This window comes from Carcharhinus amblyrhynchos, chromosome 1 (assembly GCF_965287045.1).
Source record: "Carcharhinus amblyrhynchos chromosome 1, sCarAmb.v2.hapA, whole genome shotgun sequence".
NCBI classification, from domain to species: Eukaryota; Metazoa; Chordata; class Chondrichthyes; order Carcharhiniformes; family Carcharhinidae; genus Carcharhinus; species Carcharhinus amblyrhynchos.
This window is the reverse complement of record NC_137324.1, coordinates 175,546,582-175,565,679: the sequence shown is the minus strand read 5'-3', so window position 1 is coordinate 175,565,679 and position 19,098 is coordinate 175,546,582. Positions and strand designations below refer to the sequence as shown.

At 45.4% G+C, this 19,098-nt stretch overlaps 1 protein-coding gene across 3 annotated transcripts in view; it reads right to left on the bottom strand.

The window, feature by feature from the left end:
• The window catches only part of bmpr1ba (bone morphogenetic protein receptor, type IBa), a 414,749-nt gene that overhangs the window by 87,202 nt on the left and 308,449 nt on the right, over positions 1-19,098 (bottom strand). For all 3 annotated transcript variants that reach the window (XM_080195685.1, XM_080195693.1, XM_080195675.1), the window contains one exon: positions 13,569-13,750. In XM_080195685.1, coding sequence (XP_080051811.1) covers positions 13,569-13,632 — 64 coding nt within the window. In that variant the 5' untranslated portion in view covers positions 13,633-13,750. The remainder of the gene's footprint in view (positions 1-13,568; positions 13,751-19,098) is intronic.

Sequence of the window (19,098 nt, the reverse complement as noted above, 5' to 3'; positions counted from 1 at the left end):
CTCCGCTGACCTTGGATGGGATTTTCCGGTTTCGGGGCGAGCGCAGCCGGAAAATCCCACCCATGTTGCCAAAGTTTTTCACCTTGTACTCATCAGGACAAATGTCAAACGATCACAAGTTTTTTTTCTCTCCTGTTGTATGAATTGTTGTGATTGCGTAGGATGGGAAGTTTCAGCAACACATCTCTCTTTTAAACATTGTTCACTGGTGATAAGAGGACATGACAAGTTTCAACAGAATGTCCATTCACAATGGCTCGAGACATGCAGGTGGTAAGTGCTGTACGTCGTGAATTTGTCAGCTTTGGTCTCTGGGCTCTGCTTCTGAACAAAGAAGCATTTGCTTCTCACTCAGAAGAAGGCATTTGGCATGCTTGGTTTCATTGGTCAGAACACTGAATACAGGAGTTGGAAGATCTTGCTGAAGTTGTACAAGACATTGGCAAAACCACACTTGGAATACGGTGTACAGTTTTGGTCACCCGGTTATAGAAAGGATATTATTAAACTAGAAAGAGTGCAGAAAAGATTTACTAGGATGCCACCAGGACTTGACGGTTTGAGTTATAAGGAGAAGCTGGATGGACTGGGACTTTTTTCCCTGGAGTGTAGGAGGCTGAGGGGTGACCTTATAGAGGTCTACAAAATAATGAGTGGGACAGATCAGCTAGACAGTCAATATCTTTTCCCAAAGATAGGAGAATCTAAAACGAGAGGACAAAGATTTAAGTTGAGAGGGGAGAAATACAAAAGGGTCCAGGAGGGGAACTTTTTTCACACAGAGGATAGTGAGTGTCTGGAACAAGCTGCCAGAGGTAGTAATAGAGGCAGGTACAATTTTGTCTTTTAAGGAACATTTAGACAGTTACGTGGGTAAGATGGGTAGAGAGCGATATAGGCCAAACACGGGCAAGTGGGATTAGCTTAGGGGTTAAAAAAGGGCAGTATGGACAAGTTGGGCCGAAGGGCCTGTTCCCATGCTGTAAACCTCTATGACTCTAACTGTCCATTATGGGAGAGATGAGCCCAGTTGCTCTAAGAAACAGATAAAACTTAACTCAAACCCCACTATTCAGATATTAAGGAAACAGAAAACAAAACAATGCGCCATTTACAACAAAACATTTCAAAAAGGCAACTTTTTGTAGCAGACACTGTTTTCTATTAAAAGTTTGGTTACTCCACCCTTTGTGGTGTTAATAGGTGCATATGTGAATTCAAAAATAAACTTCACTCAAGAAACCACTACTCAAACCACACTCATATCGGTGAAAACCAACAGCCAAGAAGCAGAAACAGCAGGCTCGTCCATCCCACTCCTTAATTTAGCCAAATCACTGTCTTTACTCTTAGCTCAGCGGAGAGGACTCTTGTCTCTTGAGCCAAAAGGTTGTCAGAAGCTCACCAGCAGCAGTGTGTACTATCTACAAGATACACTTCAGCAATTCACCCAGGACCCATAGACAGCACCTTCCAAACCCATGACCACTCCCATCTCAAAGGTCAAGGCAACACCACTGCCTGCAAGTTCCCCTCCAAGCCACTCGCCATCCTGGCTTGGAAATATAATCACTGTTCCTCCACAGTTGTTGGATCAAAATCCTGGAATTCCCTCCCTAATAGCATTGTGGACTAACCCACAGCACAGGGACTGCGGGGATTCAAGAAGGCAGCTCACCACCACCTTCTCAAGGGCAACGAGGGATGGGCAATAAATGCTGGCCACGTAGCAATGCCCGTATCCCACAAGTGAGTAAAATAAATCAAATCAAATCAGTAGGAATGGTGCGAGTTCAGAGCAGAAATCAACTGATGAAGAATAAAATTGAACAAGGTAGAAAATGAACAGTTGGCCCAAAGTCACCATAAAAAAAAATCAAGTCGCACTCCAGAAAGTTAGCCAAACACTCGTAATGCAGTAGTGATGGAAAGCCAGACTGTCGAGTACTCTGTCTTTCGCGGAGAAAAAAATTAAGCCAAGGTCCTATCTGTTTTCTGAAGTGGATGCAAAAGATTATTGTGGCACTAAAAATAATTGCATTTTTTAACATCCCAAAGTCATTCTCAGGCAGTAAAGTGAGGTCACTGCTGTAATGTAGAAAACAGGGCTGCCAATTTGTACAGAGCAAGCTCCCACAAACAGCAATGGGATAATGACCAGATGATCTGTTTGTGTGATTTTTTTTGGAGGGATAAAGATTAGCCAATACTGGAGATAACCACTCTGCTATTCTTCATGTCTGGCGTGGAGCTGTCAAAGAGTTCTTCTCAGTAATCCATTCAATATGTGTTTCTCAGCCAGCACTGGGCAAAAAAAATAGCAATTTATATTCATTTGGGGGACCTTGGTTTCATTGGCAAGTCCAGCAATTGTTGCCCCATCTTTAATTGCTCTTGAGATGGTGGTGGTGGTGAGTCACCTATAGTCTATGTGGTGTAGGTACAGCCACAGTGCTGTTAGGGACCGAGTTCCAGGATTTTGACCCAGCGATACTGAGGGATTGGCGGTATATTTCCAAGCCTGGATGGTGTGTGGCCTGGAGAGAAACTTGCTGCTGTTGTGCTTTGTTCTCACTGGACCAACAGAGGTTGAGGGGCGACCTGACAGAAGTCCACAAGATCATGAGGGGTGTGGACAGAATGGACAGTCAGAACCTCTTCCCAGGGTGGAAGAGTCAATTACTAGGGGGCACAGGTTTAAGGTGGCAGAGGCAAGGTTTAAACTAGATGTACGAGGCAAGTTTTTTTTTACACAGAAGGTGGTGGGTGCCTGGAATTCGTTGCTGGGGGAAGGTAGTGGAAGCAGATACAAGAGTGACTTTTAAGGGGCGCTGGACAAATACATGAATAGGATGGGAATAGAGAGATATGGTCCCTGGAAGGGTAGGGGGTTTTAGTTAAGTCAGGCAGCATGGTCAGTGCAGGCTTGGAGGACCAAAGGGACTGTCCCTCTGTTGCAATTTTCTTTGTTCTTTGTGTCTGTTGAAACAGTGTTGACATTTCATTTGTTGTAAAGCGTTTTTGGGCACTGTGTAAATGGAAGAAGTCTCATTGTTGCCTATAAAAAGTCTCTTGCAGATGGGGAACAATGTACCTGGGACATCTCTGGCTATGCAGCAGGAGAGTGAATCATCACCTTACTTTATATGTGAAATAGGAGTAGATGTAGGCCATTCGGCCCCTCTGCCTTTCAATAAAATCACAGAATTCCACATCCCCATCAGCCCCCAATGACATTTGATCCCCTTGCCTAACAAGAATCTGTCAACCTTAAAAATATTCAATGATCCCATTTCCACTGCCTTCTGAGGCAGATAGTTCCAAAATATGTGAACAAAATGGGCAGATTGGGGGGGTTGGGTGGGGTCACTGACAGCCAGAACAGAAGGTGCCATTGGTGGAAGCAGCATGATAATTTTGGCTAATACATTGCACGTCTTTAAAGCCCCTCTTTGGTAAAGACAAAGAAACAATCCCGATGAAAACAACTCCTCAAAGAATTACAGTTTCACTGCTAACAGGTTTGATGAAGACGTCCTGGAAATTTGGCAGGACAGTAGAACTATCAATGAAATCCAGTGAGAGACGGGAGGTGGGGGGGGGGGGGGGGGCGGGGGGGGGCGGTGAATTTGGGTTTGTAATTTTCATCACCAGCTGTCCCTCAAATCAATTCACTCTAGGGTTTGAGGGTGAACTTTAGTCTGGGTCACAAGTTTCTGACATGGATATCTGTGAGACTGGACAGGCCAAATCTTAACCCACAGAGCTTTGGCCACCTGGGGCAGAACGTCCCACACGGTTGTGGGATCGGGAGTGCAGGATTCACTTCCTTTTCTTCCCTTCCCTGCCATCGCTCTGCCTCATCATTAAGACGTTGTGCCTCATCTTGATGCAGCTCTGGGAAACACGGTGGCACAGTGGTTAGCACTGCTGCCTCACAGCGTCAGGGACCCAGGTTCGATTCCCAGATTGGGTCACTGTCTGTGTGGAGTTTGCACGTTCTTCCTGTGTCTGTGTGGGTTTGCTCCCACAGTCCAACGATGTTGGCCATGCTGAATTGCCCCTTAGTGTCAGGGGGACTAGCTAGGGTAAAAGCATGGGGTTATGGGGATAGGGCCTGGATGGGATTGTGGTCAGTGCAGGTTCGATAGGACGAATGACCTCCTTCTGCACTGTAGGATTCTATGCTTCTAGCTTGATGGTCAAGTTTCCACCATTTTGAATGGTCGCAAGTTCCTCATGGTCATTAATGTCAATGATGCCATGCTTTAAGAAGAGATTCTGAGTGTCCTTTCTCCTCCCTGCCATTCGAGAGTTGAGAGGACAGGACCTGTCAATGGAAGAGGTTTCTGTCCATGAGGACGCAGTGGCCAATCCGTCAAAGTTGATTTGGCAGAGTTTTGACTGAATGCTTGTAGACTCGTACATTTAATTATCTGCAAACACTTCCTACGAAAGAATTGTGTTTGTATAGATAATCAATTAACAACTTGTATACACCAGGAATAGACAAACACGGTTTGGGCTCATTTACAAGTGTCCAATTTCATTCACCCTTGGCCAAGATGGATTTTACCCATTCAATATTAACTGATAAAAGATTAATTTTTTTTTGCTTACTTAAGTTCTGTTGGCCACACTGTTAATTATTAGCCAGGATACAGCAGCACCTGTACACAAAAATTAATGGGTTGAAATTCTCCCTCCATTGGATTAATCACACATGAGATCATTGCGTTAAATTAAGTTAGTTGGTTGATAGTCAAGACACACGGGCTGAATTTTCCTGCTTGATTTGCAAGCCTAATGCCAATTTAGTTTTCAGATTGTGAACCTAGATCAATAGGTTTTCCTTTCCCCTCCTACTCTTTCACCCTACTTCATCCCCCTTCCCGAACCTTTTCTCCCCTTGCTTCCCCTTTTCTACATTCTACCTCTGCCCCATTTCTCCCCCAACCTCTTCATCTGTCACAGCATACAGCTTCTCTGCCATTTGGCCATTGATACTCATTATTCTCTCTGTGGACAGCTATTAGCAGTGTTTTTCCCTGATTTCTGTGGCTATGACTCATCTTTCATTCCCTCACCCACTTTCTATGCCTTTTAGCTTTGACGAGGGGTCATCTAACTCGAAATGTCAGCTCTTTTCTCTCCTCACAGATGCCGCCAGATCTGAGATTTCGCAGTAGTTTCTCTTTTGCTTTCAGATTCCAGCATCTGCATGTAATTTTTTTATCTAGATTGACGTGTGGTGAGGTACCGAGCGCGGTCTTCCCTGGGAATGCTGTCCAATTATATGCGCTGCTTGGGAGGATGGTGGAGGCAGGTTGCCTCACATCCTTTCAACAATACCTGAGATGAGGAAGAACTTCTTCACTCGTAGAGTTGTGAACCTGTAGAATTCTCTACCACAGAAAGTTGTTGGGGTCAGTTTGAGAGATATGTCCAAGAGAGAGCCGGATGTGGCCCTTGCGGCTACAGGGATCAAGGAGGTATGGACAGAAAGCAGGGAGTGGGATACTGAAAGTGCATGATCAGCCATGACCATATTGAGTGGTGCTGCACCCGCGATGGGCCGAACGGCCAGCTCTTGCACCGATTTTCCATGTTTCTACGAGAACCTGGCATGTCATAACATTCAAGGTTGGGGGCTAGGTGTTGGTAAATGAGATTCGGTGGGAGGTCAGGTGTTTTTCACATGCTGGTGCAGACTCAAAAGGACTTTTCTGCACTGTATGAATTAGGGATGACTGAGAGCCTGAACGTGTCTGGAGAACCAATCAGTGCCCCCAAAATGAAAGGTAGACCCCTGTGAATAGAGGGGGAGAGGGTGGCGCAAGATGGAGGCACTGTACTGCTGGTTGGACCAGCAACCAATTCCTCATTCTCAACACTATCTGAAGGATTAATATGCAGACAAGAAGCAAATAATTGTCGGTGGGGCCCCCGTCTGCTGCTGACAAAATTCCACAGCCTTCCAGAGATGCCTGGTGATCATCTCCATGGTTAGATTAAATGGTCTCACATCGGTGACGACTGGGTTGCCATTTGCACATCCATCTGGGCAAAGCGCAAGGAGGCTGCAAGACCTCAGGGAATCAGCCCAGCTTCCTATTCCATATACTGCCACCTCTCCCCCACCTTCAAACCCACCACATGGGCTTGGAAGGATTAACTCCTTGGTATTTTAAGTAACAGGCTGGAAAAAAACAAGCCAGTTGGCCAATAATTACGAGTTTTAGCTTGCACTGATAGGGAAGCACTCACATTCTTAAAGGGCAGAGTGGAGGCATGTGCAAAACTAGAAAAGGCACTTTGAACATTGACAAAATACTGCTGCCTTTAAACAGGTAGCAATTCATTATTGGGTGTGGATCACGGTGGCACACTAGTTAGCACTGCCGTCTCACAGTGCTAGGGACCCTGTGTTCAATGCCAGTCTTGGGTCACTGTCCGGGTGGAGTTTGCACATTCTCCCTACGTCTGCGTGAGTTTCCTCCGACACTCCAAAGATGTGCAGGTTAGAACAGATTGCCCCTTAGTTAAAGTTTATTTATTAGTGTCACAAGACGGCTCACATTAACAATGCAATGAAGTTACCGTGAAAATCCCCTAGTCACCACACTCCGGTGCCTGTTCGGGTACACTGAGGGAGAATTTAGCACGGACAATGCACCCCACTTTGGCCTGTGGGAAGAAACCAGAGCACCCGGGGGAAACCCAAGCAGACACAGGGAGAACGTGCAAACACCACACAGACAGTGATCCAAGTCAGGACCCTGGCACTGCGAGGCAGCAGTGCTAACCACTGTGCCACCATCCAAAGGTGTGAAATTTATGTGGATTGGCCGTGGTAAATGAGCTGCGATATGGGGATAAAAAGACGGAGGGGAGGTCTGGGTGGAATGCTCTTTCGGAGAGTCGATGCACTGTCAGGATCCTATGGTAAAGAGCACACTTACTGATGAGTTTCAGGGTTCAAGTCCTAGAGCGTTGGGTATAATCTACATTGATACTTCATCCTTGCTCACGCATCTACCATTATCACTTACAGCTCTTCAAAAACCATACTGTGCTTCTTGCCCTATTACCATCCCGCTTATCTTGCGCCATTATTTATTTTATCTTTTAATCACTCCCCCTCTCCGAGCTATCACAGCTTCCCTCTTGGAATTTCCTCCTGCTCCCCTTTCCCTCTCCATTAAGCACCTTTGTTGTCCCAGGGATGTTAATTGCGGCCCTCCTCATTTCCCGATGCCCCGATTTCACACACAAAAAAAGAAGCCACCCTCACAAAGCCAGTATGGCGACAGAACCCCTGCAGTAAACGTTACTAAGCACATTGCCCTAGACAAATGAACTAATGCACCTTCCTGTCTCTAACGTAGCTTAAAATTACATGTCTATAAGATTTTCCAATTCTGTTGGAAGGTTATCTGACATGTACATTTCCACAATATTCTTTTTATTTTTTTTAATGGGATGTGGGCATCGCTGGTTGGACCAGCATTTACTGCCCATCCCTAACTGCCCTGCATTTCAGAGGGCATTCGAGAGTCAACCACATTGCTCTGGAGTCACATTGAATCCCTACAGTGCAGAAGGAGGCCATTTGGCCCATCATGTCTGTACCGACCACAATCCTACCCAGGCTCTTTCTCCGCAACCCCACACATTTACCCTGCTGGTCCCTCTGATATTAGGGTCGATTTAGCATGGCCTATCCACCTAAACGACACATCTTTGGACCGTGGGAGGAAACCAGAGGAAACCCACTCAGACAAGGGGAGAAAGTGCAAACTCCACACAGACAGAGACCCGAGGCTGGAATTGAACCTGGGTCTCTGGCGCTGTGAGGTAGCCGTGCTGACCACTGTGCCACCGTGTCGCCCATGCAGGCCACACACCAAGTAAGGATGGCAGATTTCCTTCCCTAAAGGACATTAGTGAACCAGGTGGGTTTCAACGACAATCGACAATGGTCATCAGTAGAGACTAAATCCCAGATTTTTATTGAATTCACATCCACCGTTCTGGGTTCTGCTCCTACTTCTGATTTCCAGCATCCACAGTATCTTGCTCTGACTCAGAAGATTTAGCCTCAGGGAGGACAACTGTCCATTCGACAGTGCAGTGCTCCCCCGATCCTCTACCGGGGGCTCAGCCTAGGTTCAAATCTCTGCAGTTTGAACCTATGACCCTCTATCCCAGGGGCAGGAGTGCTACTCACTGAACCAAGGTTGATACCAAAGATAATTTCAGTGTAGGACTCAATTAACAGCACAGCGGGAGTACAGTTTTAACACAGCATCTTGAAGCCGGGTCAAGCGAAGAGCGGTATTTCTCCTTCCACTCCTCAACAGCTGCAAGGCCATATATAAGTGGGAGACAACATTAAGACAGTTGGGCCGGTATCCAAAGGTAACAGCCGACATTGATATCTGCAAGGACCAGAGTGAAGTCAAACTTATTTTCCAGTATTCTGGGATTCACTCCTTCCCAAGAAACTTCTGGAGAAAACTACATACAGCCAAGGACCCGTGCTTCAGTGACAACAACAACTTGCATTCACACAGCACCAGAGTGGTGAAATGTCCCAAAGAACCTCATCGGAGGACTTCCCCACCTACTTTAACGTGAATTTAGATGTGCAACTTCAAGTTAGAATTATCCAGAGGCATTAACCTTTTAAGATATTTTTTAAGCATGACACAGATAGTTTCACCCCATGTTTGTAAGAATTCCAATACCGTGGGACCCAAATGTTATGGAATTAAGTCATAATCTCTATTTTTTTTTATTAGTGTCACAAGTAGGTTTACATTAATGCCACAATGAAGTTATGTTGAAAATCCCTGAGTTGCCATACTCCAGCACCTGTTCAGGCACACTGAGGGAGACACTAATAAAGTTTATTTATTAGTCACAAGTAAGGTTTACATTAACACCGCAATGAATTTACTGTGAAATTCCCCTAGTCGCCGTTTCAGTCAACGCACCTAACCAGCACGTCTTTCAGAATGTGGGAGGAAAGCACAGCACCCGGAGGAAACCCACACAGACATGGGGAGAATGTGCAGACTCCACACAGACAGTGACCCAAGCTGGGAATTGAACCTAGGTCCCTGGCACTATGAAGCAGCAATGCTAACCAGTGTGTCACCGTGCATAATTTATGTCCAAGTGTTGCACATTGGTTGTGTCGATAAAAACTAGGCAGCACGTAAACCAATCAGGGTTCACAGTTTATAAACAGTGCAGCAAAGTAATGGTAAACTGCAACTTCATTCAGCAGACATTCCCATGGGTCTCCAGCACAGATTTCCCAATGTGACTGAATAAAGTACATTCACATTTTTGCCTTGAATGCTCTTCGCTAGTAGCATGATGTCAGCTTTTACCATGACTCCAGAGTTACAGTCTAATCTTCCTTGTAGCAGAGAACATCCAATCTCTAACAGTCTAGACTTACTATGTGGATCCTAGACAACACAATAACTAAGAAAGTTGCTTTAAAAAACAAATCCATGACAACAAAAACTTATATCTAGATGGCGCCTTTAATAAAATGAGATACCCCACGGCAGTGCGCATTTTAAAACAAAGCATGACACAGGGCTACATCAGGAGAGATTAGACCAGATGGCCACAAGCTTGTTCAGAGAGAGGTTTTAAAGAATATCTTAATAGAAGAGCTGGAGTAGGCCATTTGTCCCTTTTAGCCAGCCATGCCATTCACTACGATCATGGTGACACAGTGGTTAGCACTGCTGCCTCACAGTGCCGGGGACTCAGATTTGATTCCCGGCTCGGGTGACTGTCTGTGCGGAGTTTGCACCTTCTCCCGGTGTTTGAGTGGGTTTCTTCTGGGTGCTCTGTCCACCGTCCAAAAATGTGTGGGTTAGGTTGATTCACCATGCTAAATTGCTCCCAAGTGTCTGGGATATGTCAGGGGGAATCATAGGGTAAATACGTGGGGTTACAGGTAACGGCCGCAGTGGGATTGTTGATATTGCAGGCTCGATGGGCAGAATGGCCTCTTCTGCACTGTAGGGATTCTATTCCATCAAATTCAATACCCTGATCCCACTTTCCTCCCATATCCCTTGATCCCTTTAGCCCCAAGAGCTATATCCAATTTCTTCTTGAAATCGCACAATGTTTTGGCCACAACTACTTTCTGTGGGAGTGAATTCCACACATTCGCCGCTTTCTGGGTGAAGAAATTTCTCCTCACCTCAGTCCTTAAACTATCCTCACACTATGACCCCTAGTTCTGGACTTGTCCCACCATCAGGAACATTCTTTCTGAATCTACCCTGTCTAATCCCCTTAGAATTTTATAAGTTCCGTCGCGGTCCCGTCTCACTCTAAATTCCAATGGATATAATGAATAACGAACGAGAGAGAAGTGTAGGGAGCATATTTCAATGTTTTGGGGCCCAGGCAACTGACTGCACAGTCATCGATGGCGGAACATTTCTAACTGGGGGTGGACAAGAGACCAGAATGGGAGGAGGGCAGAGATCTCAGAGGGTTGCGTGGCTGGAGGGGTTTACAGAGATAGGGAGAGGGTGAGGCCACGGAGGGAAGTGAAAAACTAGGATGAGAATTTTATAATCTTGATCGCCTTGCTTGACCGGAGCTCACAGAGGTCAGTGAACACAAGGGCACGAGATCTGCTGCGAATTAGGACAGGGGTAGCAGGATTTCGGGTGATCTGCAGTTTACAGGGCTAGAATGTGGGACAACAGCCAGGAGCACACTGGAACAGTCAAGCCTCGGGGTAACAGAGGGCATGAGTGGAGGCAAATAAAAGCATCTTCAAACATTTGGCTGCTTGTTACAGTCGGTGGAAAAGTTTGTTAAAACACAGATGGGACAAGGACAGGCTGGCTTATCTGTGATCCTAACAAAGGGCTGCTCCTTTAAGACTTCTGGAAGGCGAGAACCCGAGGCGCAGGCAAGGTCACAAGAAGAATTTGCACATTCCCCCCCCCCCCCCACCCCCCCACCCCCCCGCCCAAGCACCCCACCCCCCCCACCCTCTTCTCCACATCTGTGTGAAGTACAGCACGGAATTCCTAAACAAAACCTTCAATGTGAGAACTGGTTGCCTCACACACAATCATGTTGGAGAGCTTCACTTTTAACATTATTCAGAAAAGGGTTTTGTGTGGATCACACGACATGGAAGAAAAGTCGCCAGCCCTCAAATAAAAGTGACATTTTCTGTGATCTTAAACAAATATACATTTGGAGCTACACAACACTGGTTGTAACTTTCCCCTAGTTTTAGGAATTAAGCCCCAGACATTATTTTGTTGCTTGTTTTAGGAAGAGGTAGGACAAGATTCACATCCTGATCCTCTCCTCCCTCCCTGCACCCTTTGTGGTTTAACTCCTGACAGTCCAATTCAACTCCTGTAGCTGCTGTGGAGACACTAGGCAATGCTAGAGACTGAAGCAAGAGTTAACCAGGACAACTCCCTCTGCCTTAGTTTCCTCGAAACATTTCCCTCCACCCTAAAATCGTTCCTTCCTCCCCAGCCCACCAGGAGACCACATTCCCCCTTCAGTGAGTGAGTCCTCCCTCGGATCCTCACGATGTGATGAATCACTTTGCACAGCGTGTGTGAATAACACTTGTGTTCTGCTTCATGGTGTGGGAATACCATTCAATTTTGCAGCACAGGCTATCAACTCAGATGACCATGGTCATCATGCACATTTTAATCATGTACACACATGTACTTCTAATTATGCATCCTGGGTATATCGTGTACATTGCAAAATAAAAACATTGCTCAATTAATTCAGCCAAAAATCTGGATCTCAATCTACAATCAACTCATCACAAATTGCTGGCAACATAATCACTTGTTCTTGCCATTTCAGTTTGTTTTTAAACTTGAGAAAAGTTCTTCCCCTTTGAACGCACTACCATATATTAAATTAATATTTACCCGCACCCTAGCTATGATGGTAACAATATATTCTGCACTCTCTCCTTACCTTCTCTATGTACAGTATGCTCTTTTCAATCTTCTTCCGTCAGAAGAAAAGGTACAAAATTCTGAGATCATGCGCCAACGGATTCAAGAACAACTTCTTCCCTGCTGCCATCAGACTTTTGAACAGATCTATCATATATTAAGCTGATTTTCTCTACACCCTAGCTAATGGCTGTAACGTGACATTCTGCGCTCCTTCCTTTGCTTCTCCCCTATGGATTCTATGAATGGTATGCATTGTCTGTATAGTGTGCAAGAAACAATACTTTTCACTGTATCCAGTACATGTGACAATAATCAAATCAAATCCAGTACATCACTTAGAGAGCAATATCACTATCATGTGGCAATATACAGCAATGTGTACTTCAATATTACAGAAAAATAAGACAACATAGGGGTCTAAGTCACCATTTCTTGGAACTGGAGGCCATAACACATCAGAAACCAATACAAGCAACGCTTTGCAAGATGCTAGAATGGGGCACTGATGTCCCCTTAAAGTAATGTGTAGTTACTTTAAACTGCATGTGCCAGATTACATGGTGACACCAGTACAATTCACAAACAGAAGTTATACTATTGCTGGTAGCAGGTGGTCAGAGGACAGACCGTTTGCAACTTGGTTTGTAAGTCCCTGCATTACTTCTTGTACCCAATGACGTTCAGGGATCAGTAAAAAGGAAAATGGAAACGATATCCCGCAGCAGATTCAGAACGAACTTGTGAGATTGACCAGACACTCCTGTTTTGACAATGTTCTTGTTTTGTTTTGTTCTGTCGGGCTTGGAAGAAATACAAAAATAAAAGCCCAGCCTGGGCAAAGTGAATTGGTTGCTGGAGGAAAAAAAATCATTTCTTAGGTTGAGTATATTAACCAGCCTCCCAACCATTGACTCTGTCCACACTTCCCGCTGCCTCAGCAAAGCAGCCAGCTTAATTAAGGATCCCATGCACCCCAGGCATTCTCTCATCCACCTTCTTCCATCGGGAAAAAGATACAGAAGTCTGAGGATATGCACCAACCGACTCAAGAACAGCTTCTTCCCTGCTGCTGTCAGACTTTTGAATGGACTTCCCTTGAATTAAGTTGATCTTTCTTTACACCCTAGCTGTAACACTCTCTCGTTTCCTTCTCTATGAACGGTATGTTTTGTCTGAATAGCGCGCAAGAAACAATACTTTTCACTGTATACTAATACGTGACAATAACAAATCAAATCAAAACATAAGAACATCAAAAGCGAATAATGTGTAACAAACCATGCAAGCTCCCTTGGCCAGGAGAAGTCTACTTCAAATAAAAGACAAAAGGATGTTGTTTCTGAAATCTCAGAATGAACAGAAAGAAAAAGACTATTCATTGGATAAGAATGCCAATGCAAGCGAGAGTCATTTTTATTATCACTCACAATTAGCCACAACCAAGTCACATACATTAAATAATTTTGTGCAGCTTTCAACAAAATGGAAACGTAATTTATCTGGAAGTGAGAGTGATAAATCTTGAATACTGAAGTCAGATTTTTTTTTTTAACTGCTGCATCTCCTTACCTTCAATCTGCAGCACGATTAAGGAAAGGAGAATCTGCCAACTTGGATCTGTCACCCAAGCCATCACCTTGCAGCGTGGATACTCCGGGTAGTAAACTCTCTCACTCTCTCCCTCCTTCCTTTTATTTGGTCTTGCTCTCGCAGCTTCAGTTTAAAACAGCTCCTCCGGCTCCGTGACAGGTCTGTGGTGGAGAGAATGGGAAAGACAAGGGAAAAGGGGCTGTTACAAAACTGACTCTTGTCACCAGATAGAACTCAGCTGGACACCTTCAGGGGAGGGGGTGAGGGCAAGAGACAGGGGGCACCCAGAGGATCTGACGCAGGAGTGGGTTGGGACTCTGCTGTTTCTTGAGTGAAACAATCTCCAGGTGACGCTTCTTGAGTCGACCTGCGTGGCAGAGAGGGCATGAGCGGAATCCAACTCATTGAGGCGTTATGAAGCTGTTAGCAACAAGAACAGCACTTTTTTTAAGTCCAAAAGTAGTTCCCACTCCATTCCATTTCTGCTATAAAATAAAGTTAGTCACTCTTCTGCCTCAAGAGGACTCTATAGTAACCTGCCTCTGATTAGCCCATATAACATTCAGGACACGTTCTCTCCTCACAGCTTTCCAAAAAAAATTGCTGCCAACTTGATGTTCAAACAAACAAAAATAAAGTGGGATAAGGCAGGAGGGAAGAGAGTGGGAATGAGAGACAGGAGGAGGGGGAAATAGAGGGAGGAGGGAAATAAAGAGAGGTGGGGATAGAGGGAGGGAGAATGGGTGGATGAACTGAGGGGGGTTAAAGCAGGGTGATGGAGGGAAGGGAGGTGGGGAAGGAAGGGAAGGAGATTGGGTGGTCGGAGAAAAGGAGAGAATGGATGGTGAGAAAAGAAAGGGAGAGAAGGAAGGAGAGGGGGTAAAAGGAGTGCAGTGGAAGGAAGGAAGATGGGGAGAAGGGTAGGGAGGGAAGGAGACTGGGTCAAGGGAGAAAAGGAAAGGGAGAGGTTGGAAAAGAAAGAAAGGTGAGAAGGAAGGAGAGCGCAAAAGGAGGGTGATGCAGGGACGGGAGGTGGAAAAGGAAGGGAAGGAATCTGGGTGAAGGGTGAAGGGGAGAGAAGGGGAGATTGGAAAGAAAGGGGAAGGAAGGGAGGAGAGGGGGTAAAAGGAGGGTGATGGAGGAAAGGGAGGTGGGGAAGGAAAGGAGGTGTGGGAGGTAGGGAAGGCAAGGCAAGGGGGCCCGGTAGAGGGAGAAAAAAAAAGAGGGAGTGTGAAAAGAAAGGGAGAAGGAAGAGGGGGGAGGGAGAGAAAGGAAGGAGGGATAAAGGAAGGGGAGAAGGAAAGGGGGGGAAGAGAAGGAAAAGAAGGAGGGATAAATGGTGGGGAGGAGGAAAGGAGGGAAGAGAAGGAAAAGAAGGAGGGATAAAGGGAGGGGAGAAGGAAGGGGGGAAGGGAAGGAAAGGAAGGAGGGATAAATGGATAGGAGAAGGAAGGAGAGGGGGGAGGGAGGAAGGAAGGGTTGAAGAAGGGGGAGGATGGAGAAAGGCAGAGAGAGGGGGAAAGAAGGAAGGAGAGGAAGGGAGGGAAGAGAGAGATTCTTTGACTTGCCTGCAGCACCCGTACAAATGATGTGCTTTCTCACTGGTGCTGCTAGCTATGCAAGCACTGGCTGTCACTGGTGATTTGCTTTCAGGCACGGATTACATGTGATAAGGTCTGACCTTATTTAAGTATTCACACATTAAGGCCCCTCATAGTGAGCAGCTGAACACAAAAAGCCCCTCAGATGTTCAGGGCATCAATCAGCTTCACAGTGGGTCGCCTGCCAAACCCTGCCATTAAACTCAGGGAGAAAGAGAAAGAGAGAGAGAGAAAGGGGCGGCTTTTAGTCTGAGGCAGACTTAATAATGTCTAAAAAAAAACTGGCCACGGTCCCTCAAAACTCAATTGTCCTCCATCCTTTTCAAAACACTTGCTGTTCATCGCAGTTACAATGGCAAATATCTTTCTATCCATTATTCAAATTCCCTTTAAAGTTTAAATTTCCACACCTGGGGTTGCTTTAGGGGCTTTTTTTTTGTTTAACAAGAATAAACCTGAATTAACAGTACACCCATAATCATGTTAAATTCTTATTGTTTTTTTATACATTAACCCCCTCCTTCCCACAGCCCGCTCCAAGTTCTCGCCTTGGGATTCAGGTGCTTTTTTTTCACTGGAACAGCAGTAGCCAAGGCTGCTTGTTTGAACAGTTTCCTCCAGCTGCCCGACAAAGGAAAGTTAAAACAAACACGATTTGGGAAAAAAGCAAACGACAGCACTGAGTGACAGAGAGCAGGGAAAACACACCCCAGCTGAAAGTGCCTACTTGAAATAAACACAAGAGAGACAGAGAGAGACAGAGACAGAGAGAGACAGAGAGAGAGAGAGAGAGAGAGAGACAGAGAGAGAGAGAGACAGAGAGAGAGAGAGACAGACAGAGAGAGGTGTGTGTCCTTTTAAAAAAGGAATTCTTGTAGGTGAAGCAAGCGGCCCACTCGCTAAGCCTTTCCCAACTTCAGCTGAAGGCAAATTCTGCATCATCTCCCTCTGAGGAGATTCTTATTGAATGAAAACTAGGAGGCCAAGGAAATTTGGCACGTCCACTCCAACCCTCAACAACTTTTTACAGATGCGCCCTTCCGGATGCATTGCAGTTTGGTATGGATCCTGCTCTGCCCAAGACTTCCAGAAACTACCAAGGGTTGTGAACGTAGCCCAGTCCAACACGCAAACCAGCCTCCCATCCACTGACTCTGTCTATACTTCCCGCAGCTCAGAAAAGCAGCCAGAATAATCAAGAATCTTACACACCCCAGACATTCTCTCTTCCACCTTCTTCCATCGGGGAAAAATCTGAGGTCACGTACCAATTGACTCAAGAACAACTTCTTCCCTGCTGCCATCAGACTTTTGAATGGATCTATCGTATATTAAGCTGATCTTTCTCTACACCCTATGACTGTAACACTACATTCTGCACTCTCTCCTTTCTTTCTCCCCTTTGTACTCAATGAACAGTATGTTTGGACTGTATAGCATTCAAGAAATAACACTTTTCACTGTATATCAATACATGTGACGATAATAAATCAAATTTAAAGATGTCCTTGCGCCTTCCCTTCCCTCTAACAGGGGGAGCTGTGGTAATGACACTGGATCGGGAATCCAGAAATCCAGGTAATTCTCTGGCCAAAAGCAAATTATGACAGATGCTGGAATCTGAAACAAAAGTGCTGGGAAATCTCAACAGGTCTGAGAGCGTCTGTGGAGAGAGAATAGATCCAAGTCTGAATGACTTGGGCATTGATATTAAAAGTTGGCAAGTCATGTTGCAGTTTTATAGAATGTTAGTTGGGCCGCACTTGGAATATAGTGTTCAATCCTGGTCACTACACTACCAGAAGGACGTGGAGGCTTTGGAGAGGGCACAGAAAAGATTTACCAGGATACTGCCTAGTTTGGAGGGCATTAGCTATGAGGAGAGGTTGGAGAAACTTGGTTTGTTCTCACTGGAGCGACGGAGGTTGAGGGGAGACCTGATTGCAGTCTGCAGGATTATGAGGGACATGGGCAGAGTGGATAACTTTTTCCCAGGGTGGAAGAGTCAATTACTAGAGGGCATAAGTTTAAGGTGCGAGGGGCAAGGTTTAAAGAAAATATACGAGGCAAGTTTTTTATACCAGCTTCTTTTGAAAATCTCTTTAAATTTGTGCCCTCTCATTCGCAATCCTTTTCAGATCAATATCTCTCTATCTATTCTGTTGAGCCCCTCATAATTTTGAGCATCTCTATCAAAAAGGGTGGCAGATGCCTGCAACTCACTGCTGGGGGAGGTAGTGGAAGCAGATATAAGAGTGACTTTTAAGGAGCATTTTGACAAATACATGAATAGGATGGGAATGGAGGGATATGGTTCCTGGAAGGGTCGGGTGTTTTAATTCACGCGGGCAGCATGGTCAGTGCAGGCTTGGAGGGCCGAAGGGCCTGTTCCTGCGCTGTAATTTTCTTTGTTCTTTGACTCTGACATTGGTTCTGATGAAGGGTCATCAGGACTCGAAACGTGAGCTCTGTTTTCTCTCTCCACAGATGCTGTCAGACCTGCTGGGATTCTAATATCAGCGGATGAGCTCAAATCTTTACATGCCAGCTGGTGGAATTTACAATTCAACGTAGGAATGTGGATATCAAGTTAGTCTCAGTAATGATCAATAATCCCCAGCGAAAGACATGAACACATTGGAGAGAGTGCAGAAGAGCTTGACAAGAATGGTTCCAGGGATGAGAAACTTCAGTTGTGAGGGTAGATTGGAGAGGTTGGGACTGTTGGAGAGAAGAAGGCTAAGAGGAAATTTGATAGAGATGTTCAAAATCATGAGGGGGCTGGACAGAGTGGATAGAGAGATATTGATCAGAAAAGGACTGAGAATGAAAGGGCACAAATTTAAAGATTTTTGCAAAAGAAGCAAATGTACACAGAAAAAAAATGTTTTCACCCAGCGAGGGGTTGGGGTCTGGAATGCACTGCGTGGAAGATTCAAGCAAAGCATTCAAGAGGACATTAGATGATACACTCACTGGAATTCAGAAGAATGAGGGAAGGTCTTATAGAAACATACAAGATTATGAATGGAATAGACAAGGTAGAAGCAAGGAAGTTGTTTCCACTGGCGGGTGAAACTAGAACTCGGGGGCATGGCCTCAAAATAAGGGGAAGCAGATTTAGGATCGAGTTGAGGAGGAACTTCTTCACACAAAGGGTTGTGAATCTGTGGAATTCCCTGCCCAGTGAAGCAGTTGAGGCTACCTCATTGAATGTTTTTAAGGCAAGGATAGATACATTTTTGAACAGTAAAGGAATTAAGGGTTATGGTGAGCGGGCGGGTAAGTGGAGCTGAGTCCATGAAAAGATCAGCCATGGTCCTATTAAATAACAGAGCAGATTCGAGGGGGCAGATGGCCTTCTCCTGCTCCTAGTTCTTATGTCCTTATGTTCTTATTTATGATTATTTGAATAAAAACAATGTGCAGGGGATATGGGGAAATGGCAAGAAAATGCCACTAAGTCATGATGCTTGTTTGGAGAGCCAGTGCAGATACAATGGGCCGAATGGCCTCCTTCTGTGATTCTGGTGACCATGAAGCTATCATTGATTGTTATACAAGCCCATCTGGTTCACTAATGTCCTTCAGGTAAGGAAATCTGTCATCCTTACATGGTCTGGCCTACACACGACTCCAGGCCCACAGCACTGTGGTTCACCCTGAGCTGCCATGTGAAGTAGCCTCACAAGCAACTCAGTTCAAGGGCAATTAGGGATGGATAACAAATGCTGTCCTTAATTGCCAGCGATGCCCAAGTCCACAAAAGAATAAAAACAAACCTCCTCTTGCCCTTTGAAATGTCTGCACTCCTTCAATTCTGGCTTCTTGTTCATTGCGCTCATTTTAATCATCCCACCATGCACATTTAGCACTGGAAACAGTGGAATTCTTTCCCTAAACCACTC